General features: G+C 43.5%; 1 protein-coding gene across 1 annotated transcript in view; it reads left to right on the forward strand.

Annotated features, from left to right (window-relative positions):
• TBCD (tubulin folding cofactor D) overlaps positions 1–25,730 on the forward strand; it is a 119,868-nt gene that overhangs the window by 90,880 nt on the left and 3,258 nt on the right. Inside the window, exons 27-37 of the mRNA XM_027886074.1 lie at positions 2,510–2,628; positions 3,050–3,141; positions 4,044–4,184; positions 8,096–8,179; positions 8,509–8,667; positions 9,488–9,626; positions 16,551–16,672; positions 17,557–17,634; positions 23,101–23,190; positions 24,107–24,194; positions 25,136–25,245. Of these exons, the coding sequence (XP_027741875.1) occupies positions 2,510–2,628; positions 3,050–3,141; positions 4,044–4,184; positions 8,096–8,179; positions 8,509–8,667; positions 9,488–9,626; positions 16,551–16,672; positions 17,557–17,634; positions 23,101–23,190; positions 24,107–24,194; positions 25,136–25,245 (1,222 nt within the window). The remainder of the gene's footprint in view (positions 1–2,509; positions 2,629–3,049; positions 3,142–4,043; positions 4,185–8,095; positions 8,180–8,508; positions 8,668–9,487; positions 9,627–16,550; positions 16,673–17,556; positions 17,635–23,100; positions 23,191–24,106; positions 24,195–25,135; positions 25,246–25,730) is intronic.

Genomic DNA, 25,730 nt, shown 5'->3' on the forward strand with positions numbered 1-25,730 from the left:
GTGTGATGTGGTGCTGAGGCAGATAAAACCCCCCCAGCCTCAGGAAAAGGGTCATGTGGAAAATCAGAGCACACTGGGCAGCAGGAGACAATACTGAATCAAAGCAAACAAGCTAAAAATGAGTTGAAAGATTGATAGGTCAGCTTTTATATAAACATGAAGTTTCAAGTTGCTGGAAAAGTCGGACTGGAAAACTCAGTCAGATGTCCAAAAGTGCAGGGAGAAGGGATCTGCTGGAAGCACAGCAAAAGGTGGCTGCAGCAGTTGTTCCTGTACTCCTTTAGATCCCTGGGAAACCTAATTGTCTTTTTTCCTGGATTCTGGGTTAATTTTTTGTCTGGCTTGTGCTTGAAGGAACCATGGAGATGTGGCCATGGTGATCTAGGGACATAATGAGAGTCAGATTTGTAGGTACTGACAAAATTTTTCATCCGACTTTCTGGAATAGAACTGTTAGTTGGGAATTTTTCCATTCTAAAAACCCTGCAATCAGCTCTGTCTGGGTTATGCTTTTAATTGGCCTTGACTGCTCTGGAGCCTCCTCCACACATGACAACAGAAGTGCCATTATACATGCAAGCATCTCCTTGTTAAAAGAAAGAAAAAAAACAAGGTGTATTTTCATCTCTGTGCCAATAAAACCTGTGTGTTCCATGCCCATCAAATCCTGTCTGTTGTGGGATTGAAATCCACTCCTGAAAGTCCTGCCCACCGTGTCTGATGGACACAGGAACGTGTGGAAGCTGCAGTGCAGAAGACATTCAGCAGCAGTGCAGGTGCCTTAGATAAGTCAGTTAAAGCAGGTCTGAACATGATCAAGAGGATTAGAAGAAAAAAGCTTCTGGTAGAATTTAACCAGCATTTCACTATGGCTTGAGAGATTAAGATGAAAACACGAATCAAAGATACTCCAACAGTTTGGCATTCTGAATGTGGCCCTCTAAGGATGCAGCTTCACTGAATCACTTCTTTTGCCTCTGTTTGTTTTGACCTTTTCTTTGTTTTATTTTTTCTGGCTTAATGTGTTCTGGTTTGGTTTTGCTGACTTTCCCTTTTAATATTCCTTTAGGATGGGCTGTGTTGAATTAATATTGTAGACACTTCATAGGCCCTGCTGGTTTATGGAACTGAAGGCTCTTAGAAGAATATTAACATTTGCATTACACCTTCCACCATAATTACTAAGTGGTTATAAGTAACGAGCTACTTGTTGTTATGTCACTTGGCTTAAAATGTCGATCTTAAATTTCCACCAGTCCAAGTGGAGACTGTCACAGCCTCCCTGTTTAAGATCTTCTTGCTGTCACAGCAGGCACTGTGCTTCCCGTGGCCTCAGGACTCTGTCTCACACTCCAGTGGTTTGGAAGGTTTTAAATAATTGATGTGCTTATCTGAGGGTGTTTTCTCACCTCTGGACAGGGAACTGGGTCCCTGATGTGAGGGACGAGTCGAGGCCTGTTGGTGGCACTGGGGTTTGAAAAAAGAGTCAGCTACGATGAATGGGGAGTTTCTTACGGCAACTCTTCTTTCTTCCTCTAGCAAATATTGCTCAATCATTTCAATCTTAGATTACAGTAAGCAATGGCACAGTTATGTAATCTTCCCAGGAGCTCTGATTCTTTTTTCTTTGAGGATTAAAAAGTGTCCATTCAGTAAAGGGATCGATAAGACCACCTTGCCCCTTTCTGGTGCAGAGCTGTGTTTGTTACTGCCTTGGCATAAATAGATTCCTGACATTTTTCATTCACCCTCATTTTCTCCTTCAGGCTCCTCCTTTTTCAGGCTCCTTTTTCCATGCCCAGTTGAGTTTATTCCTGTGCCTTTTGACTGTGCTGCTGTTCCCAGAGCCACTGTCCCCGCTGTGTTCTGTGCCAGTGAACAGAACCAAAGGGACCACTTCTTCCTGAGCTTTCTCCTGCAAAAAAAAAAAAAAAAAGGCAACTTAATTTTAGTCTCTATATAAAAAATGGTACAAAATTATCTCATTGCTTAGGAACAATCTGTGTGTTTAAACAAGGCTCCAATCAATAGTTTTCTGGGGAAAACTGTCAGATAGCTGACCTTCCAAACCCAGAGACATCTCTTTCCTCACCCAGATTACTTGTCTAATGATGGAAAACAATGGCCTGTAAATGTAAGAGAACTTGTTCCTTGTGCTTCTGTAGAAACTTGTGCTTATACCTGTTATTTAGATTTTTAAAACATGAGAACTCTTTAAAACGGAGAACTTTGTCTTTTCTCTCTCTGAATGAGTAGGATTAGTCTAAGCACCAAGTCAAGTTTTTAGGCAGAAAACAAGAATTCATTCATGTAACAGCAAACATCTTAAAATCTGTACCTTTGTCCTGGGGGAAATTGAAGGTATTCTGCATTTTAGTTTAACAAATTGCAAAATTCTCTAGCTGCTCTGTTTAGGGGACATTCTCCTGGTTTCTTTCTTTCCTTAACCAAATATGAAATGGTAGTGATGTGGTAGTTGCTTCTCACTCTGCAGTTGTGTTCCTTCTAGATGAGCTGGTGACACAGTACGTTTCAGAACTACAAAACACAGAGGAAATGATCCGTTGTGGCTTTTCACGAGCTCTTGGGGCCCTTCCAAGGTTTCTGCTGAAGGGCAGGCTCCAACAGGTGAGAAAACAGGATCACTGGAATGAGAAAGAGGGCACTCTGCCTTTTGAATGAAACCTGTGACAGCAATCAAATAAATAATAATGGCCATAATTAAAGGTCTTTGTCAGAAGGGTTTGAATCCTAAGGTACAATAACTCCAGAAAATCATCATAGAGTTGAGCTTGCCATAGTTTCTGATAATTAATGTTTAGTTCTGCTTTGGTAATGTTAATGGAAGAGCCAGAGGTTGAATTATCCCTTTGCTGTAGGACACTGGTCCAAAGGGAAGAGGGAGCCATGAGGGCCAGTCTGGGTGAGAAACCAAACTCTGTTGCCTGATTTCTTACATACAGGATTGAACTCACTGTGATGCAATATCTAAATTTAGCACCATAAAATGCATTGGATTTAAATATCTCAATCTTTATATCTTTTTCAGGTTTTGGAAGGTTTGAAAAAAGTTACCTTAATTTCCCCTGAAGATGTGAGCTTTGCAGAATCCAGAAGAGATGCCTTAATAGCAATTGCAAAGTATGTTCATCATCTTTATTTTTGTCTAATTGGAATTCTCCCTCTAAAATCTTTCTCATGATCGTTCTGCTTTCTGGTGGGAGCTGGTAGCATGAGTTTGGAAACCAGTTACACTGTGACACACACATTTGTAAAGCAGGACTCTCTGCATCTCCATTATTCAGTTTATTTTTGATTGGGAGGATTATCACACACCTGGGGATGGAGTGCAGCTCTGATGGTGGTGTAAGTTTTTTATCTATTAACTGAATACCTGGAGTATATTTTAAAGTTTGCCTTTCTCATGAGCTGCAATTTAATGAGCTTTGGTGAGGAGGAAGAATATATATTTTTCCACAATCTTAAGAATATTGAATTGGTTTAAAGCAATTGTGCTTTTTCTCTGAAGGAATATTTTCCATGTTGACATGTCACAGTGCATTCAGAGCTTGTAGTATCATAGTGCACATGTATATTTTATGCTCTTAGAGTGTTACAGTGCAAAAAAAAAGCATGTCTTCAAGGTAAAGGAGTTTAATCTCAAGTTCAGTGTAGATTGTGTTGGCCCTTTGCTGTTCTTGCTGACTTCATTTTAAGGAGAGTTCAGACTGACAGGTACTTGAAGCATATTCCTTTAGTTTTAGCAGACATGAGAGCAGCTTGGTTCCCTGCTGAGATCTTAGCTTTGCCAGTGTTCCTTTAAACCCAAACACTGCTCAGAAATTCTCTGGTCAGGTACAACTCAGTAGGCTCAGAAATATTCCTCGTTCCATCCGTAGCAGACGTTACAGGTGTTTGGAATATTCTACGTCCGGAGAGTTTTGTTAAGCAACATAACAAAGCTTCTTCCTTACATCTCTCCTTGCTAGTGCTGTGATTTTTGTCCCCCACTGCCTTTTTTTTTTTTTTTCCTCTCTTCAAAGGGTTTGCCAGACAGTGGGTGTGAAGGGAGAAGGATCCCGGGAGGAATTCGTGTGCAGGGATAACGTGGATGAGATTTACGCGACGCTGCTCAACGGCATCACCGACTACACCACGGACAGCCGGGGGGATGTCGGGGGATGGTAAGGTGCCCCCCAGACTGGGACTTCAACACAGGGGCTGGTTTGATGTCTAACTAAAACCTGATGTGTTTCCAAAACCTAGAAACAGGGAGCTCCCAGGCTCCTTGGATTCCAGGCAGGAATCCACTGCCAGAAGAGAAGTAGAAAGATGAGGATTTGGGTTGTCCCTTCCTCAGAGTGGTGGGGATTGATGTGTTTAAAACTGTAGTTCAGGCTTATTCTGAGTTTGTGGGTGGCATTATTTTCTATTAGGGAATATCAGGAATGTCATCAGTTGCAAAAAGTACAGGGATTTAAAACATTACTTCTCTTTTTTTTTTTTTTTTTTTTTTTGAATAACACATTTGGTGCTGCTTGAACTCTCCTGCTGTACGTTCCTGCTGTGGGGATTTTTTGCCAGGAGAGGGAGCAGCTGTATAAGGTCTTATAAACGTGTTAGTGACACGTTTTCAAGGCTGGTGACTGACTGAGATGCATAAAAACTTAATAAATTGTGCTGTGGCATCACTGACTTTTTTTAAGTTTAGGGTTTCAGTGATTTCAGCTGTGAGGCTGCAAGAATAAATCATAAGTCTGTAGGAATGTATCTGCTGATGTGAAATCTATAGAAGGAAATGCACTCTTGTCAGGGTACTTTTCTATGTGTATTTATGAGGACAAATATTCCCAGCCTGAAATAGTACTTGTTAATAATAAGGATTAAATTATCAGGATTCAGAAATCTGTCCAGTATCTGCAGATTTAAAATATGTTACACTTTTGATGCTGTGTAGAAGCCTCAGAGCAGATAAACTCACTGCTTGTATAGAGGAGCCTTAAACTAAGTAAATGAATGTGGTAAATTAATTTCAGTTGTCTTTTATTCGTTGGGATTTGATTTTGAGTAAAACGCTGGCTTTGAGAAAGACTCCTTAGTTTTGTTGCCTTAATCCATCATTTTAATTGGAAAGTGTGCAGATATATGTTACTTTTAGATCTGACTGTATAAAGTATCAGCCTTGTTTAGCAGTGTGGGTGATACTGTTTGTGTGGTATGGAAATGATGTGGTAACAGAGATGCATTTGACCTGTCTGGCAACTGGATGAAGTGTCTCAGGGTACAGAGATTTGTGTTCAGGATTATAAATTAACAGCCTGTTGATAGTTCAGCTCTAGTACCTGGCTTTGCTTTTGTTACATTCCAGGCAGGAAGGGGCAGGTGCCAGAAAAGTACTGGGAAGAAATAATTCTGCTGATTGAAAAGGTTTTATTTTCTCCATTTATTGAAGTTGTTTCCTGACAGCACCGAGTCACACAGGGGGTTTGTTTCGTTTCAGTCGTATCTGTGCAGAGTGTTTGTGTGAAACAAGTGGTGTAGACATTTTTTCAGTCACTGTCCTCCTCTTTGAAGGGGATTTTCAACAACAATATATGAAAGTGGCTGCAGCAGGCAGAGCCTGCTGGTCCCTGTGCAGATCTGGTGGGATAACAGGTGGTGCCAAACGTGCGTCGTGAGAGTTTGGGAACTTCTTGATTAGGCTCAAATTTGTTATGCCCTGTTCAGAGCCCTGTCCTTGACTCTTGACTTCACTGTCATTATTTTATTTGGTAGCCCCAGGTTTACTTTTAAAAAAAAAAATTAAAAAAAAAGTTAATTAACCGTGGCATTCTCCTCTCCAGGATTCCTCGTCGGGTTGGAACAGGGGGCAGGTGCTGTGATGTACATCTGAAATCACTGAGTGAGAGCCACTGGGCAATTTTTAATTGACGAGCCTTGTCCCTTTAGCACTTTAACTACAGTATTTACAAACGTGTTGGAGAAGTACACAGGGCAAACAATCCAGCATGAGTTGATATTGGGGTGTTTGGATTTTCCCTGTTTTCTGTAATGGAACTCAGCTCTTCAGCATTCAACCCTGGCTGGTAAAACTGTTCTAGGAAAATAGGGAAATAGTACCAGAGGGCAAGAAGTCAGAGAACAGGAGGTGTGTTTGACATCTCCAGCTTAGGAGAGGAAACAAGGATGCAAACTAGAGAGGATCAAGAGCAGGTCATTCCAGCCTGTGCAAGGAGCTTTCACTTCTGTCAAGAGGCAGGAGGGAGGTGAATGAGTCTCTAATTCAGGAGACAGAAAATGTAGGAGCAACAATGCAGGGTGGGGAGGCAGAGAAAAGGAAGAGATCCTGAGCTTTGTGCTTTCAAAATGAGGCAGATACTGGAGTAGATAATGAGGTATTCAACCCAACTTCCACATCTGAGAGCTCCCACTGCAGTTCCCCACACCTTATTGTTTATCCTTAGTCTGTGTCTTCATTTCAAAACAAAAACAAAGTGGAGTTTTTCAAAGAAATCCCGAGGAAATTAAATTCCCAGCACCCATGAAAATTCAAATGTGCTTTGAACACTTCCCCTCCCCCCCCCCTCCGAGTTTCTTGTGCAATTCCAGCCAAAAACAAGTCAAGAAACGTGTAAATCAGAGGGGGAGGGGGATCCTTTCTCGTGGCAAATTGCTGGCTGCTGAAGGCTTTTGTGGCCTCTCAAATATCAATGTTTTCTCATTCTGTTTCTTCTAAACCATTGACTAAGATGGAAAGATATGGCAAGACATGCCATTTCTCTGGAGAGACCTTGTCTTTGGTGTGCAATTTTTGTCTTTCTGTAATGGAATCGTGGGAAAGTTTCACCAACTTTACTCCCCATATGCAAACTTTACCTTTCTTTTGACAGATTGTTTGCTGGGACATGTCTGATCTGTCTGCAGGTGTTAGACGTGAATATCCAAGTCAGATACTGTATGAAAAACTAGGAAAACATACCCTGATGAAAGACTGCCAAACTTGTATTGAGCTACTTTGGAAAAAGTGACGTAATTTACCTTTTTTACCATTATAACAAATGTCCCACCCAGTTTTAGATTGCATCTGCAGCTATTTGGAAAATAGAAGGAGGAGTATTTCTTTTCACAGGAGGCAGGTGTACCTTTTCAAATGCTTTTTTTTTTTTTTTCCCCCCTTTTTTAAAGTTCTTATTTTGAAAGGATGACATTGCCATGAGTGACTAATGTGATAAATATGTTGGGCCTGGACTTCTGCAGGGTCCTGTAACCCACTGAGGATCTGTGGTATTGCCCTTGTCTGAAGAAAGAAACCACTTTTAACAGCTCATGGATTGACAAGGCATTTGGTTGAAAACAAGCATATTGATCTTTTTTTTTTTTTTTTTTTAATTGAAACAACAGTCTTTTTTTTAATTGATGTTTAGACATTTTGAAGGCAACAGATCTTCACCATCTCAATATGACGCACTTCAAGCACAACTTAGTGATACTTTAGCCAGTCTTTTATTTAAATTAATTATTATTAATTATTAATATATTATATTATAATTATTATTTAACCCAGAGATTTATTTAACTAATTATTATTTAACCCAGAGATTTAAGCCATTCTGAGTCACATTTTTTTAAATGTTGGAAATATTAAGCTTGAAAATTTACAAGAATATGGTACTCTTAACAGTCCTTACATACCTGAATGTCAAAATGTGGGTTGGCCTTTTTAAAAAAAATTTGAAGCAGACAAAGCACTGACGTTTAGATGCATTGACTTGCACACTAAATATTACTAATCATTATCAATTTTAACCTTCTTAAAATAAAAAGTAAACCTGATGACATCTGAAAAACAGGATGATGAGGCAGGGGCTTGCCTGGAAGCTGGGGTGACTGTTGTACCCTCAGTGCCAACGTGACCTTCAGTTCACAGAAGGGGGCTGGGGGGGCACACTCCTTTCCCTCCCAAAATTTGGTGACTGATCTCAGAGGTCACTGCTTTAGTAATTGTGAAGTTTTGTCAGTGTCTTGTCTGAACTGCTGATGCATTTGTGTGAATAAACCCTGAAGTAGCTGCTCTGATGGGTGTCTGTTCCCACAGGGTGCGTGAAGCTGCCATGACCAGTCTGATGGAGGTGACGCTGCTGCTGGTCCAGAACGAGGCAGAGTTAATTAATGCCAACATGTATGTAATTGTGCCCTTTCTGTGTCCCATCTCCTGGAACTGCATTCCAGGCCGTACAGGAAAGCACTGCTTGTACACTCTGTACTTGTACAAGCACTGCTTGTGCACTGAATACTCGTTGAATACATTGAATTTTGATTAATATTGGTCTGTGGAAAATAAAGCTTTAAGATTCTGGCACCGTGTGGGTGCCTTAAATCACTTGTGGGTTCATGCTGAAAAATCAGACCAGAAGAGTTTCATAGCAGGATTGTTTTGATTTCACTGCAACAATTTAAATACACATTCTGCTGCTTAAATGATGTGATTAATTGTTTTCTTCTTTGTAGCTGCAAGCAGATTATGTGCTGGCTGGCTCAACAGTCAGCTGAAAAAATAGATAAATTTCGAGCTCATGCAGGATCTGTGTTCCTGACCCTCTTACACTTTGACCATCCTCCAGTTCCACACATCCCTCACAGAGAAGAGCTAGAGAGGATATTTCCAAGGTAAGATATTGAAAAACGTATCCTAAACCAGTGAAATGAAAAATAAATGCACAGAATTTGACCTAACACACTCTACCTGATGTAAAGTTTGGGCCCAAATGCCCAGTCTGTGTGTGGAGGAAGAGCTGGTGCTGTTAGTCAGGGTTTCATTGAAGTGTCCTGTCAATGTGCATGAATTTATTTTTTCCTTGACTGGAAAACACTGATTGTTCATAATAGTAATTTTTAATTAATTACTGTATTTTAACCAAGCTCTAGTTGAAGTACTTTTCCAAGATAGACTTTCTAGTTAAAGCAGCAGTGAGAGCAGCTCGTTCCTGCATGGTGATGCTGATACCTGACTGGGATGAGGAACATCCAGCTCTGTGTGCTCATTCTGTGTGATCTGGACAATCTCAACCTGCTCTAAATCCAAGTGCAGGAGGCACTTCTCTGTGAGGCTGCTGATGGAGCTGAGAGAGGGAGGGGTGTTGGTTTTTCCTGGCATAAGTCTGTCTTTGGGTCAGTCTTTGAGTAGCTGGTGATGGGAGAGAACTTGGAATGGAACTCCAAAAAGAGAACTTGTTTTCTGGGTGTGGAGAAAAGTGCCTGGTTCCAGTTCCTTATCTGAATCAGAAGAAGGCCTTGGAGGTTCCTTCACTTCACTGACAGTGGCTGAAGCTTTGTATTTTCCCCATATGCTCAAAGACCAGTGTTTAATATGATTTTTTAGGTAATCCAGAGCCTTTCTTCAGTGACCCGAAGGAGCCGTCCCAGGAATGTGGGGATGAGAAAGGCAGTGAGCACGTGCAGGATTAATTTCTCCTTTCCCTTTCCCCAGGTCAGAGAAAGAGACTCTGAACTGGAATGCTGCATCTGAAGCTTTCCCCCGGATCACCCAGCTCCTGGGACTGCCAACCTACCAGTACTTTGTGCTCCTGGGGCTCTCCGTGTCCGTGGGGGGACTCACGGAGACCACGGTAAGAGCAGGGAGGGGCTTTGCTGCTGGGCAGGAGAGGGATTCAAGTGTTGAGTGCCTGCCAGTGGATGTGGCAGATGGGGATTGCTCTGAGAATTCAGGTTCTTTTGAAGGAACCAAGTCGTGCTTTTAAATCTGATGGGCTTCTTATTTATGTCTTTAAAAATATAAAGGCTTGCTGAGCGTGCAGGGAGCAAGGAGTGAGGGTGGTTTGTTTGTCCTTTCCTGGCCTGGCATAACCCAAGAATTCCAGGCTCTGGGGTCTCTCAGCTCCCAGCTCTGTGCTGACTCTCCCAGCTGGGAACAGAGGCAGAGCCCTCAGCTCTGTGATGGCCCTTCTCAAATGAGGTGAAAACGTGTTTTCATTTGTCACCTGATGCAATTTTTAACTGTTAGTTGTCAATGTGTGTTAACAGTATGCACAGATTTATTTATTTTTTTTACTTTGATACATTTTCTGCTAAAGTACCAGAAGTTCCACTACAATGAAATATCATTCAAGTGTCTGTCTCAGTCCTCTGTTTCGTTCTTCTAGCACGAACAATCTCTTTATCACTGGCTTTGGCAGTCTGTTATGCTGCCAAATTCTTCCCAACTTCATTATAATTTTAGTGTATCCTCCTGTCCTTATATTACAGCTTGCATTGGTAGTTTCAGAAATCTTGGTTTCAAGATATTTGGCTTCTAACGTTCCTGTGATTTGATGTAGCCAAAGATGTAAAATATAAGAAAACAACTGTTGGGGTAAGGATATGGTTCAGTGTAACACCCCAGAAATACCAGACCAGGAACAGTATTTTGGACTCTCAATTGAATCTTTAAATCCCAGTGGTCCTGTAACAGGAGGAGGATGTGAGTCAGCACCCCAGCAGTGGCTAAGAGTGTTTCTAATTAAGATTTCCATCTCAAATTAAGAGAGTTGGTAGAAAAGTGAAAAGTATTGGGAAACAGTTTTTGTGGAGAGGGAGCAGCTCCTGCTGGGTCACAGGAAGGAGGAGGTAAAATCACCTTGAGCAAGCCCAAATGATGGGGGATTTTGTCTGCTCTTGTGGGTTCTGCTCTTGGGATCAAGAGAAGCCCACGAGGTTTTGGGTTTGATGTAGCTGAGTATTTATTGTCAGTGCAGTGTCTCATGTATTTAAACCAATTCTGAGCATTTTAATGTTGCTAAACTGGCAACTAATTATATAGCAGCAGCTATTTTAAAACTTTGGAAACGTGTGTGTGTTGGTTGGTGACAATAATTATGGGACAGACAACGTAACTCTGAACAGATTTCGTTAATGGCAAACACGCACATGAAATTCAGCTTTCAGTCAAACACAATTATAGGAGGCTCCACCAAACCCAAAGTTATTTGTGTAAGTATAAAAAGGAGGAAAGTTGTGGGGAAACAAACATCCTGGCTGCTGACTGAGGTCGGGGAAAATTCTTATTCAACATTTGAACTTTTTTTGGGGTGTTTTTTCCCGTTTTTTAAAGTCTTGGGTGCGTTTGGTTTTGAGAAGTGGGAACTTGTAGCTCCCTTCTCTCCTTGCCATCTGCCAGTGTGTAAAGGGAAACCTTCAGCACTGTTTTCAAACTCTGATTTTGAAATGTTAACTTTCTGTGACCTTGCAGTTTTCCTTAACGCCAAAGGCTTGTTCCGGTTAAACTATTCTCAGGGGCTTTGGCTTCAGAAAGAAGATGATCTAATTCTCTTTGGAGTCAGCTGGAAGTGCAAGGGAGGCACCAAATACAGGGTACTTACACTTGGGGTTATAGATGTGCAGTGAATTACATTTAATATCTAAAATGTGCTATAGAAATTTAAATTGATGTGTTTTGTAATAACTTGTGTTCAAACTACTCTGTCAAAGCCTGTAGCTGAATATCCAGGGACTGATTTAAAACATTAATAGCAAATTTTAAGAACTGCTCTCTATTAAATCCATATGAAAGAAGCAGATTTTTAAAATCTTGGATGAAGGAAAAGGATTATTCAAATATGTGTTCTTGCAGTAACATGTGTGTGTTCTTGTGACTCTTCCCTCCCTTAAAAACACATCTGTGCACATGCACAAAAATAACTGTGCCCATCCTCACATGGACATGGAATTTGGGAAGCTGGAAGGTTCTTCTATACACTGCGAGATAATCTGAGTTCAAATGTCAGTTTGTCTTTTAGTCATCTCAGGGAATTAGCAGGAGAAAGGCTCTGTTGTAATTCCGTGGTCAGTGGCTGTTCTTCCCCAGTTAAAATTGCTCAGCAGTAGATTTAGCAAGAGTAGTTCTTTGTTTGGCTTTTTAAAGAGATTTTCTGGAATGAGCCGTGTGGGGTCTGTGAGGAGTTTCGGTGGGATGATTGTAGCTGGAGCATTGGAAGTAATCTGGAAAAACAGAAGATGTCATTCCCAGTGGGATTTGGCACTCTGCTCCATCGCCACGGTTCAAAGGGCACTTTCTCTGGGTAAAAGAATCTTCTAATTATCCATCTGGCCCACAGTGGTGCATATTTCTTATGGCTGCATGAAACCCCCCTCAGTGTGTGGAGATCAGGACTGTACAATGCTGCTCTTTCTCCAGGGCACAAACCCTGCAGTTCCAGGGATATAATTTGATAGAATTTCATTATTAGACTACACTACATATAAAATTTTGTCGAAGCACAAAATGTCCCGTTATTCCCCTTTCCCCCATAAAGAATGAAAATTACATTTTAAAATGTTGTGGAAACTGTAAGTAAAACCTTTAAAAAAAAAAAAAAAAAAGGCAGCAACCTATTTTGAACATTAAAAAGTTCCTCCCAGTCCAATACCAGGGCTGTGTTACTGTGTTAGATCATACGAAGAAAAATGTTGGGATAGATGATGTTCTAAAACATCTGGTTACTGGGACAAATTGTATGCAAATTAATGCATATTTGGTTTGAAGAAACAGGCCCTTAATCCTGTTTCCTTCGTTGACAATTCCTGAGCAAAATACACTTGAGAATAATTCCTGGAATTCTTTTCTTAAAAGGGAAAAAATAGTTCATACTTCTTGTAAAGTATCGCTGGTTTGAGTGCCAGTGGAGTGGCCTCCAAAGTTTTGATTTATTGAAGGAGTGCTGTGAGTAAAACAAGGGGGACATGGTTTCACTTGGTAGCTAATGTTTAAATAATACACCATTTTTTCCTGCAGTTCCTGTGAAAACAGCTCCTGCCACCTCAGAGCTGTAAATGTGTCGGGATTAGAAACGATCCAAGCCCGGCGTTATTTATTGAGCGTGACGTGGCTCCTGCTGCACGTTACAGGCTTGTGCTGGCCCTGAGAAGGTCTTGCCCTGTGGAAATGCTGCTTGAAAACTGCAGGTTTTGGTGCATCTGGCTGTGTCTGGGCTTTCCCAGCACTTCCTCACTTGGTTTCCATTTGGGTGCCTTGGGGGCAGAGGCTGAATTTTGTGAGGGTACCTGGGGGGCTCCCAGGAGACTGGAGATGGGAGAGGGACACCCATTGGGGTCTGTCCATCTGCTGAACATCTCCCATCATCCAGAATATTCCTTTTTCATCCTATTCCAATGTCTTTTTCATCAGGTTCTGCCCAAGATAGTACAAACTGCAAAGTACAAACCAGAGCCCGAGTGTGCACTGGGCATCCTAATCGCAGGTGGGTAGCAGAGATTTTGGATTCTCTGCTACAAGCTGGGATTTTGGATGCTCTTTTATAAACAGGATGCCTCAGATAATATTTTTTTTTAGGCACATCATTGCCACTTGCTGCCTCAGAACTGGTTTTAGAAGGATTGTGCTTCAGTTCTGCAACAAACTCGCCCGGAACAATTTCACGAAAGTTTGTGCCCAGAGCTGCACGTGCCTCTCCACTTACTGGAGCTGCACTTCCTCATGCTTTCCCATGGTTCAGGAGATTAAATCCTTAGGACTTTATTTTATCATCAGATGAATGGTCCCTTTGAACACTTTGCTGTATCCTGTATTACCTGTCACTGCAATATCTACTCTTGGCTTAAGTGTTGGGGGAGTCAAGCCCTGTTTTTACTGTTTCATAAGAACAAGGTCATTCTCAGGCCTCCTCTCAGATTTGTATCCAAAGTTGTCCCAGTTCCAACCCATTAACCTCCTAATTTCCTCTCCCAGTCCTCGTGGAACCCCGGGGAGAGGTAAATGTCACACATTTGATGTAGTGTGAGCTTGTGTTGTGCACAGAGGAGGAAGACATTTGGAAATGCTCTTCCCTGCAAAGACTCAGGAGCAGTTAATGCTCAGATAATGAATCCAGGACAAAAGGAGTGTTCACCTGGGGGGGAAATCAGGGGATTTAACTTGTTCCTGTCATGTTATCTTGTTAGGTTGGATCTTCTTCCAGTAGTTCCTGTGATCTGTACTGACTGTTGGGAAAATGTCCCAGTTTTTAAATCTCCCAAGCAATGATGTGATGGCTTTATCCGTACCGTACCATTACATTGTTTAATTCCTGGCTGTCTTCCTTCTGCAGTGCTCCTGATATCCTGCTGCTCTGCCTTGGCTCTGCACAGCTCTGGAGCACCCTACGGGTACCTGTGCTTGTTGCCCTTTCCTTTCATGCCCGTTCTTGCCTTTTCAGTCATTTGAATTGCAGGAACAGCTTTGAGTCATTCAGCTTCCTTCAAAGGATGGTGTGGGATCCACGAGGTAGTTTAAGAGACAAAAGAAATCGGAGAGAAAACGACACCTTTTTAAGATCTTTTTCTGAGATGGTCTGGACAGGCCCTTTCTTCTGCTTATCATTGATCTCTGCTCCTGGAAGGTGCCAAGGCAAAATATTTCTTCTTTATTTATAGTAGTCTTAAGTGCACAGATTGGTTTAAAGGGCAACACATAATGATTAAACAGATTTTAAAATTTCAGGAGATCTTTCTTAGAGTTCTGTAAAGTGTCAGGACCCAGTTTCTACTGGGCACACAGGGGGACACCAGCATCGCTTCTGGGGTGTGAAAGAACCACTCTGGGGTCAGTTCAGCATAGCTGAACATTGTACAAACTGTACAAACGTTTTACTCTGATTTGACTGTCCTTTTGAAAGTCAGCATAAATGTGTAATTTCTTTCAATTGCTTTCTAAAGAAATGTTTGTGCTCCTGCATTGCCCAGAATGTTTCACTGCAGAACAAAGTGTTCAGGTAGCAGACTGTGCTGCTTCCCAGCATTGCTGGGCTGTGCTGTTTGCACGTAGGATAAAGCTTTGGGAAACTAGCTCAGAGTTTTGATTCAAGGCTAAAATGTTTCTTGTTCTTGTTGTACTGATGCACCCAGTAACATTACTGATACGAAATATGAGATAAAATGTTTAAATAGAGATTCCTCTCATTTGTTTTGGGGAAGACATTTGTGACATTTCTCATACTCATCCAGTATTTTCTTTTGGTTTCTTGATGAAATGGTCAATCCTCTGAGAGGCTGAAAGAGCCATCAAAATGCTCTGTGTGAGCTTCAGAAAGAAAATCTCCCCTGACTGTGCAGGCTGACTCACTGCTTACAGCTCCCTCTTGACCCAGCAGAAAATCACTTAAACTCAAAGAAGTCGGTATTGAAGAACTGATCCACCCCACCTGCCCTCCCACAGCCCCCCCAGCCACCACCCCCTTCCCCAAGAGACGTGACCAAGCCCCAGCAGGACAGATAATCCTCACATCAGAGTCAGGAGGATTCAGGAATCTGATTATGTTCCTCCTTGATGAGATATTTCACTTTGAGGTAATTTCTGTAACAAAAAAAAACCCAAACCCAGCAAATTTATCTTCTCATCCTCAAGGGAAGTAAATTAATTTTTTTAAACTATTTTTATTTATTAATTATAAATTTTAAAAGATGAGGCTGGAAACTAAAATTCCAACCTCTCCCAGAAGTGGAAACTCTCAGCATGAGCAGGGATGTTGATGGAACCTGCTTGTTGCAGCCCTTGTCCCTGGGTTCCAGGGTGCACTGTGAGCTGTGGGAGGGCACAGATCCCCCAGGAAAGGGGGGTCCCACAAACACTGTGGCTGCTCCCCTCCCACACAGCAGGTCCCTGAGGGAGCAGCTGGCTTGGTGAACACGGCAGCTCCTGGAGATCATGGAAACATGGAATGGTTTGGGTTGGAAGGAACCTTAAAGCTCATCCAGTTCCACCCCCTGCCATGGGCAGGGACACCTTCCACCAGCCCAGGTTGCTCCAAGCCCCGTCCAACCTGGCCTTGGACACTTCCAGGGGTGAGGCAGCCACAGCTTCCCTGGGCAACCTGTGCCAGGGCCTGCCCACCCTCCCAGGGAAGAATTCCTTCCCAATATCCCATCTAAGCCATGGGGAGCTGTGGAGTGACACTGCAGCCTGTGATGGGTCACTGCTGGTGGGACCCCATTGACTGTGTCCAGCTGAGCTCTGAGCATCAGCACTGACCCCTCCCCTGCCATCTTTCTAAGCTGGCTGATTAGCACAATAAAGTTAAACCAACAGTCATTATTTCTGAGTTGTTTTTAATTTTTAACCCGAGTTTACTGCTGGTTTGTGTGGCCAGCAGCTTGTCTGCATGGTTCAGTTCCATCAGCTGTTTAGTAAATATTACCTGGTGAACTCCTTGTGTGCTCTTTAACTTTCAGAGTCATAACAGAGTTATTACTTGAAGCGAAGCAGGATAATCGTAGTGGTTTGGGGATGTTTTGTTTTGAGAGGAAAAAAAAACACAGCAAACCTTTCATGAGGTCTTTTTTCCTGCAGTGGCACAACTTTAAAAGGAGAAAAAAAAACCAAAACCTTCCTTGAAAAAGGATTACTGAATGTAAAATAGCCATGGTCGTCCTGTTGGAGATTTAACTGATTTATACAGGTGCTCCTCAGTGGGCAGGGACGAGGCAGTCCTGCACAGCCGCTGTCTGGGTGTGTGGCACTGGGTTTTTCCCTGTCCCTTCATTGGAGATTCCTTCTGTTCCAGCTCAGATACTCTGCCCAGAGCCTGTTTGACTACATGAAGAAAATCCAGGGTGATCCCAGTGCTATGGTGGGTTTCTGTGAGACGTTGCTCAAGGTCTTTGAGGACAACCTGAGGAATGACAGGTAATGGATTTTTTGGCTTCAACAGCAGGTGTTGGCAGTCAGATGTGTGGCACATCAGTTTAAATCTGCCTAGGTGGAGTGTGTCTAGCCATGTGTATTTGCTTTAACACATCTGAGTTTTGGAACAGCATGACCTCTGGTAAAATGTATAACCAAGGGGTGATGGTAAAATATTTTGCATATTCAGGTTTTACAATCATAGAGTGGGTTGGGTTGGAAGGGACCTTAAAACTCATCTTGTTCCACCTCCTGCCATGGGCAGGGACACCTTCCACCAGCCCAGGTTGCTCCAAGCCCTGTCCAACCTGGCCTTGGACACTTCCAGGGATGGGGCAGCCACAGCTTCTCTGGGCAACCTGTGCCAGGGCCTCCCCACCCTCACAGGGAAGAATTTCTTCCTAACATCTAATCTAAAACTCCTCTCTTTCAATTTGAAGCCATTCCCCCTTGTCCCAATGATATTTTATTTTTATTTTGTTTCTTAACTGTTGAAATGAAAACATGGCTGTGGTTATTCCAGTTGGTTCATTTGAGTGTTGTAACTTCTGACACAGTCTGTGGAATACATTGTTTATATTCTAGGAAATAAATTAATATTTTCTGCTGCTGTTAATTGTGTTTTCAAGACCCTGCAAGTAGGAAGCAGGAGTGTTGTTAATTAGGTTTTTTCCTTTTGGCTGGGAGGGAGTGTCCCCTCGGCCAAGGAGGGTGGTTCAGCCAACACACACAAGTTCCTGAGCAAGCCTCCTATCTGTAAGTCAGGGTTCTAATTTAAATATGTGTAGGTACCTAGGATGTTTCTTTCTTTGCTTCTGCGTAAAAATAGTATATATCTGTATGCCAGGGCACGTTATTTACATTGTTGAGTCATTTTCTTTCCTCAGGGTGTCTGTGCCTCTCCTGACAATGCTGGACCAGCTGCTGGCAAACGGCTGCTTCGACACGTTCACTGAGCAAGAGAAGTAAGTTGCTGGGTGTCTTTTTGGTTTATTTTCCACCATCCAACAGGCCTCTTAAATCTTACCCTGGTTGCTGCTGAGTGTTATCCTAGGTGTGAGTGCACAGGGCTCCAGGTGTGAGTGTATATTGTAATGTTTTCTTTCTCCTGAGCTGGGACAGCTGAGACCCTTGAAAGGCTCTTGATAAAATCTTTGACTCTCACATCAGTTACTCGTTCATTGTTTAACAACTAGGACATTAATCACAGTCAATTCACATGTTTTGCCTGGCATGCTTGTACCAGTATCACATCCATCCTTACCTTTTCCAGCTTCCTAAATCGATGCCATTTGGAGTGCACTCCTTGCTGTACTGGGAGCCTTGAGCACTGGCAGTGTCCTGGCTTGATGCTGCAGAGTAATGTGTGCCTTACAAGCTGTGGCTTCCCCAGTCCCACTGCCTTGGTTCATGTGAATATCTCTGAAGAAGTTAATTAAGATTCTAACAGGAATAATAAAAGAGACACGTCCCAGCTCTTCCCCTCCCAAGTTCAGTCTTCTGGAAAGTATTTAGTTCAGGAATGGATAAGCATGAGTAAGATATTCCAATGTGAAATCATATTTTTTTTGCAGATGTCTCAGAAAAGAATGATTTTAATTTCAGTAATATTAAAATCTGTTCCACAAGCTCTCCCAGGCAGCATCTTGGCACACCTGCAGATATTTGCAGAATTGTAAAACGTGGATCCTACGAGCACATATCCAGGACTGGGAATCTGTTGGTTCCAGAATTGCTCACAGCAGCTAAATTTGAAAAACATTTATCATTCTTAAAGTTTTAATTGAGCCTACTCTTGTCTTGAAGTGTGGTTTTAGATAATCTTTCTTAAATTGCATTTGGCAGTCTCTGTTTGAATGGGAATTTAAAATGAGTCAAAGACAGATGGAATGAATATTACTTGTTCATTTTGTAATCATGCCAGGGATCTGGGGCTTCCACACAGGCTCCAGACTTCCCCGTTGGGGAAGGTGATAGATTATGGGTGGAAATCCCAGGTAAAGTCTTGTCTCCCCCATCAGGGGTCACTAAACAAAAAGCACGTGGTGGCATCGCTGCCTTTGCTGTGTGAGTGGCTCAGACTCAACCCTGTGGTTGTGCCTTTGTGAGGCTTTTGTGTAAAAGGTCTGAAATAAAATCCAGACTGATTGGGAAGAGAAGATTTTTAAGCTGATCCCGAGGTATTTCTTCCAGTTTGGTGATGAAACCAAAGAAGAAAATTAATAATGAAACAGCCAAGTGGATCGTTTTCATGTCAGGGGAGGGAAGTGCTGGCCTGAACTTGTTGTCATAGAGAGTCCTGAAAGGGCAGAGCTCAGGACAGTTTTAGGGACAACTAAAAAAGAAGGAGAGTTTAGTTCCTGCCTGTGACAGTTTTTTGGTCACATAGGTGCCCCCTGGAGCAGAGGAGACCATGAGTGGGTTACTGTGGGTCCTTCACAGGAGCCAGGTGACTGCTCAGGGCTCTGCTGTGCTCTCAGAGCCTCTGTGTGTGGATCAGCACGTGGATGGCTGAGCCCAAAATTCCATTAGTGCAGCATTTGCATTTTGTTACTCTGGTGTCTGTCCTTTGGGTGCAGTTAGGGATGGAAACACTGGTCCTGGCTCTGAGAAATACAGGACAGAATGAGCCTGAAAATTGGGACACCTCTCAGTGGCCTGAAAAGGGCACGTTGTGCCTGCAGTGTCAGGTAGTTTTCAGATAGAGTGTGCCTGAAATAAGAGGGCTGAGATACATGGTTGTCTTTTTCCTTGTGGCATTTGTTTCCCACTTAATCTTCTTCCCTCGTTTTTTACCACATTGGTCTGGGTAGAGTTTTAGCAAGGGAATTGGGATCTAGGATGTCTGGCATCAGGATTATGCCTAAACCAGCAGCTTAGCAGGCAACTGTCACATTATAAAAAGGTATCTGCAAATGCATTTTGAAGTTTCAGATGGAAATCGTGCACTCTCCTGAAGTTTGGTTTTCTAATAAAACATCAGCAGCCCAGAGTTGGGAATATCCAGCAGTGCTTAATTTATCCAGGATTAGGAGCTGGCTCAGTGTGACCCCTGCGAGGAGCTCAGTGCTCCAGTTAAACCAGTTGCCACAGGGTGTCACTCCTGCCCTGCACAGGCAGAATCTGCCGGGCATTTTCCTGCCTCTTCACACCCTGCAGCTCACACAGTTTGGAACATAAAGCTCGCTGTTCCTGGTGTCGTTTTACAGCTGGATCTGGGTGTTTGGGAAGCTCTGTGTGGCTGGGCTGTGATCTCTGCAGGAGGACAAGTGAGCCCCTTTCTCCTCCTGTGTGGAATGCTCGTGTTTAAAGGGAGGTGCATTTGCCACCTGGGGGTTGTTGCTCTGCCAGGGCCCTGCCAGCAGGGCTGGGAAGTGTGGGGTAAATACCTGTCCTGTCGGGTTGGAAATGAATCAGCTTTAGTGTCACTGGGGTCATCAAAAGGCTTTCGGAACCGGCTTCTCTGTTTTGCTTGGCTTAGTTGGAGCTGTAGAGTGAAAAGAGCAGCTCTGCCAGTCATTTTCCAGGCTGTTTTTTTCTTACCTGTCCTAAAGTGACAAAAAACCTGTGTGTCCAGCAGGAGAGGTTCCCCCTCCCTTGCCCTGGAGTGGTTTGTGTCACTGTGTGAGGAGTGGCCTTGGAGAACTGCAGTGGGTTGAAAGTGCCTTTCTCCCAGTCAGCCTGAGGTGCTTCCTCAGTCTGTTTTTTGCCATGTGCTCGCAAATTGTGCCAAAATAAGAAGGGTGTGTGGAGGGAAGTGGGGGGCAAACCATTGCTCCTGGCAGCAGGGCAGGTGTGAGCTGGACCAAAGTGCTGGTGATGCTGCAGCATCATTCACCTGCTGCTCCCCCTGTGCCCTCCCACCCCAACAGGGCAGCAATGCCCTTCCTTCTTCTGGTCACGAACCCCAAACCTCCTGATCCCATCCCTGTGTACAATCCATGTACAATCACTGCACTCGTGACAGTGTGGGGAGTGTTCATGGATTGGGGACTGCTGGAGGCAAAGGGCACACCTCGAAACTGAGCTCTCAGAAATAACTGCTCTAAACTCACAGTGGCTGCTCTCCCAGCACAGAGGGACCTGTCAGCTCGTGCTGGTGGTGGGACAAGGACAGGGAGGGCAAAGGCCAGTGAGCTGAGGCTGCTGGCAAAGCTGGCACTGGTCATGACTCCTGTGGCTGCAGAGTTCTGCTGCTCCAGGGGGTGAGTGATCACCAGATGTGCTGAGGTTGCCCAGAGACCAGATGGATTGTTGGCTCCTTAGGAGCACAGTGAGATGGGTCTAATAACCAGTGCCACATGAACAGAACAGTTTGGAAATGACAATTCAGGATTTAATGCTTTCTGGAATAGTAAGTGGCATTTCTCTTTCTCAGTGTATGTATTTTACATATTCAGCAGAAGCACTCAGGTATTCTCTCTACATTTTTTCTGGTGATCTTGCAGTGCTGTAAGATGGTGTGTGTCCCCCTTGATCTCCAACTGGTGATTTCTGTATATTACGTTCTCCTGTGGATTTTTTTTAAAAGCAATTCTACTGCTTTAAAATTTCTATTGCCGTAAAGCAAAGACCTGGCAGTGGCTGGTGGCTGTTCCAGGGCCACCCTGAGTGGCACTGCTGAAACCCAGTTCACCTGGAGGAGGGAAAACCAACACCTTTTGGCAGCACCACGTGTGCCCAATTTACATCAATGCAGAGACTTCAGACTGATCCCTTTTCCCGAGACGCCGCCGCTGTTCCTGCTGGCACAGTGCCCACACAGGAGAAGGAATTTTCTCAATTTCCTCTACAGAGGCCAAACTATTTGAGTCATCTGAGATCACACATAGGTTAGGTTTGATTATTGCAAATGTGGAATTGGCAGCTGACAGAAAGGAAAGTGCATCTGTTTTAAGCACAGAGTGCTGCTCGTGAGGTTCCGTGTGGTAAATTCATTCCAGATGCTCTGGTTCCAATTGGTCTCTTTGTTGCTCCACTTCCCAGTGATGTCCCTGTTGTTCAACTGGTTTAAATCTCACCTAATTCACTCTATTGCCTGGTCTGTGCTGAGAGCCAGGCATGCTCTGCAGGGATTGTAATTAGCTGTCTAGGCAGGGTCTTTGTGTAATTGGGGGTGGGAGGAGGAGGAATTCCACCAAGGTAAGACAGAACACACCTCAGCATTCAGGGAGCTCTTCCCTCACCCACCCAGACAAATCCGTGCCTGTGGACACGCAGACTCATTCATGGTCTGTCATTCTCACCACGTGTAGACACATTTTTTTGCCTTGATGAGTCCATGGTTTGTTGTTCAGTTTTTTAACCAAGTCACCGTTTGCCAGTTCATGCTGGGATTTTGTTAAGAATTTTTTTTAAGTACTTAAAACCTGCTAACTCTTGTCAGAAAACTCTACAGAACAAGGTGCATTACCTTAACAAAACATCCTGGTACTCCTGTAAACATCTTGTTTTAAATGTTCTGCCTTTCAACAGATGACAGGAGTTTTTATCCACAGCTTTGAACGTGGTAGCAGAAAATGAATGTTACTATTTTTTGCTTTCTGCTTTCCATACACGCTGCAGGGAGGCTCCCAAAATACGCAGCCCAGGACCAATTGTGCTCACTAGACAAATATGAAATAGTTTCTTCTTGCATCTATGGCACTTCAGCCTTGAGTGTAGCAAGTAAAAGATTAAATAATTTCAACTGAAATAAAAGCACTAGTCCCTCTTTCCTTCTTTTTAACAGATCCTTGGAATAACTAACAGTACTTGTATTTGTACGAGTGTCTGGGAAAGGGCTGTGAGAATCACGTTTCCCAGACTGTGTGGAAAAAGAAAAGAATTTGCTAACTATATTTAAAGATGGCTCCACGGCTCGTCCACGGGATAGAACTGTGAGCCCTGTGTTTAATTACGTTGTCTGGAATCACTGAAGGAATTTGGGCTCTGAAATGGTGCAGTAAAGAACAACATTCATCCCCTTTTATGTGAAGTTTGGTTGGAGACCTCGGGGAATGGCCAAGGCACCACAATGATACACAGACTAAGTAACTGTTATTTGGCTGTGGGATATGGTAATTCCTGACAGAGCATTGCTGATTGTACCAGCTCTGGTGTGAACACAAACCACGGTGAGCCAGTTCTCCTGCATGGACTGGATCCCCCTGGCTAAAAGGAGTTCACTCCTGAGCACACAGGTAGTAGCAATGTGAATAATTAATAGCAATTGCTTCCCTGCCATGTTAAAAAGTGAAAAGTGCAGTGACATGCTGGCCAGACTCCCCTGTGTCCTTACCAAAGGCCTCCCAAAGCAGGATGAACTCCTGGGGAGGAAGCACCTTCTACTCCCACCACTGTTTCTTTCCTTGTCTTAGAAAGTTAATTTGAAAGTTAAATATCTTTGAAATTCTACTGAAACCTATTTTTTTTTTCTTTCCCATTTTCAGCCATCCCTTCCCAGTGAAGTTGTTCACCCTGTGTAAAGAGGAGATCAAAAGATCCAAAGACATCCGGAAGCTTCGCTCCAGCATAGGAGTGTGAGTTCATGGAATCAGTCTTTCCTCACAGAAAGGGAGGAATATTTAAATCACCAGATGTAATAGCTAGGTCTGGTTCGTGTGGAATTTAAATGAAAAATGCACATGAGTACATGTGAGCAAAGGTTGTGAGAGTGTCATGTGCTTCTGGGTGGCTGGGGTGAAACATGGTCTGATAAAACTGAACAACTTTTAAAATGTTGATACTCCTGGAGATGCAGGGAATCATTTGCTTTTTCTTTGTAGAGAGCTTGACTCGGTGCCAAGGACAAATATATATAATTAATTGATTTAGATCTTAGAGGTGCACGGAAAACATCTGAAAAATGAGTGTCTGGCTTTAGGGTAACAGCCCTCACTCAGCTCAGGCAGCAGAGAGGGCAAAACCAAAATTTCCCAGCTGGGAAGGACAGTGCTGGGTGAGGGGAGGAGGGAAAAAAGAGCAGGTTCAGTGGCAGAAACTTGGCAAGATCATCCTATAACAGTATCAAGCAATGACTTTATTGGCTGTCATTTTATTACTTTACTGGGAGTAGTTTCAGAGTGCAAGGCAGACCTGAATGAACCACAGCCCATCTCTGGTTTGTCCTTCCCCCTGACCTGCCCCCTCCATGCCCAGCTCACTGTCCATGGCAGAGCTTGATTCACAGGTGGTTTTTAGCACAGATTTTGGTGCTGCTGGCCAGGTTTAACCCCACATCTGTACCTGGCACAGCCTGGGGCAGCCCAGTCACCCATCAGCACCTCCCAGACTCACCCTCAGTGTTTGCTTTCCCACAGCACTCGGAGCTGGGATTTCCTGGGGGCAGCACAGCTCCCCCTCCCATCCTTTTTCCCCATATATCTTCAATCTAATCCTCAGAACGTACCTGTGTATTTATAACACAACATCTGGTCTTTTTCATATGTTTTCTAGGTTTTGTGGCCTGATTCAATTCCAAGGAGACATGAGAGAGAAAGTTTTCTTTCAGCTGTTTCTCCTCCTTTGCCATCCCTTTCCTATAGTAAGTCTTGAAGACTTTGCATATTATCCATTTGTTCTTTAAAATAAAAACTAATGTAAAGTGCATTAAAGCAGCATTCTTTTTAACAGGTATTAATGTGTAGAACAATAGGTTTTATTTGTCAAGGATCTGCTACCTGCAGTGCTGGCTCCCTGCAGTGTCCCTGGCTGTGTCCCATGTGCTGCCCTTCCACCTCCAGGCCCTACTGGTTAAACTGGGAGCAAAGCAGGTGGCTCAGCCAGAAATAATACTGTGATTCCTTTGCCTTCCTTTGGTTACCATCAGGCTTTTGTCAAGAGAGAAAAATTTGGTTTTGTTGGAATTTTGCTGTCTACCAGTTAGCATCTTTCTCCCTGTTGTGCTTCAGCAGCCAAGCCTGGCCAGCTCTGTATGTGCCCCCCGTGTCACTGCTGACCTGAGCTCTGGGAAAAGAGCAGGCACAGGAACTGCTCCAGAACCCAGAGCAGGACAGGCTGGTGTCAGGTGTCAGGATGATGCCATCTCCCAGCAGTTTTCCCAGGAGTTTTGCTGATTCTTCCAATCTCCAGACTGGGAAGTGGGTTTTACGAGCCTGCAGCAACCGAAGTTAGAGCCAGGCTTTGGCTCAGGGAGTCATTGCAAGGAATGTTCCAGTTGGGCCAAGCTCACGTGTTTGAATTCATTCCCTGTGAGGGACAGAGCTGTGGCCTTCCAGATGGGAAATACTGAAGGGTTTAGTGAGGAACTGTAGGAATTCCTGGAGGTGCAGACATGGAATTCCCTGAGGTGCAGAGATGGAGCCTCCTGAGGTGCAAACACAAGGTCCCTTCCTGCAGGAGTGGAGCCAGTGTCCACCATAACATGACAGACAGTGTGAGGGACCAGTATCAGTAACAGCTCTGGGCTCTTCCCTATGGATTCTGGATGCTTCCCTAACTCTGCCTGTGCCCCTTTCCCCCCAGATCCGTAAGACCACGGCCAGCCAGGTGTACGAGATGCTGATAACCTACGGCGACGTGGTGGATCCTGCCATCATGGATGAGGTCATGGCCATCCTCAGTGACACCAACTGGTAAGTGCAGCTGTGCCAGACAGAAATAAAGAGCTGAAAATCATTTCTGAGCAAACAGAAGTTGATGCCTTTGAGAGCTGGGGGGGAAGGAGGAAGCTGTAAGAAATGATTCTGTAGGTTCATCTATTTAATGCATTTAAAAGCGTTGCTGCAAGGAATTCCTCTGTTCTGAAGAACTATCCAGTTTATTCTCCCACTGAAAATGAGATGTGTAAAATCACCACTAGATAAAGCAAAATACCTATGTTTTTCTAACAGCATAAAAAGGGAGGAAATCTTGGAAGTTTTCCATGAAACAGAGACTGGGCTGTGCAAACAGTCAAACTGCAACTGCACAGACAGTTTCTTGGCATTTATGGCAGGATTTGGGGAAAGGAAGGATCTCTGCAAGCTGGAAAACAACAGAATTAGCAGAACAGCTCAAATCTCCCATGAAATGTAATTACTCAACATGCTACAAGTGTTGTATTCAGGCAAACATTTGG

The sequence above is a fragment of the Empidonax traillii genome, unplaced genomic scaffold, assembly GCF_003031625.1.
Source record: "Empidonax traillii isolate 1590-97213 ecotype Southwest subspecies unplaced genomic scaffold, ASM303162v1 scaffold177:size1754471, whole genome shotgun sequence".
NCBI lineage: Eukaryota > Metazoa > Chordata > Aves > Passeriformes > Tyrannidae > Empidonax > Empidonax traillii.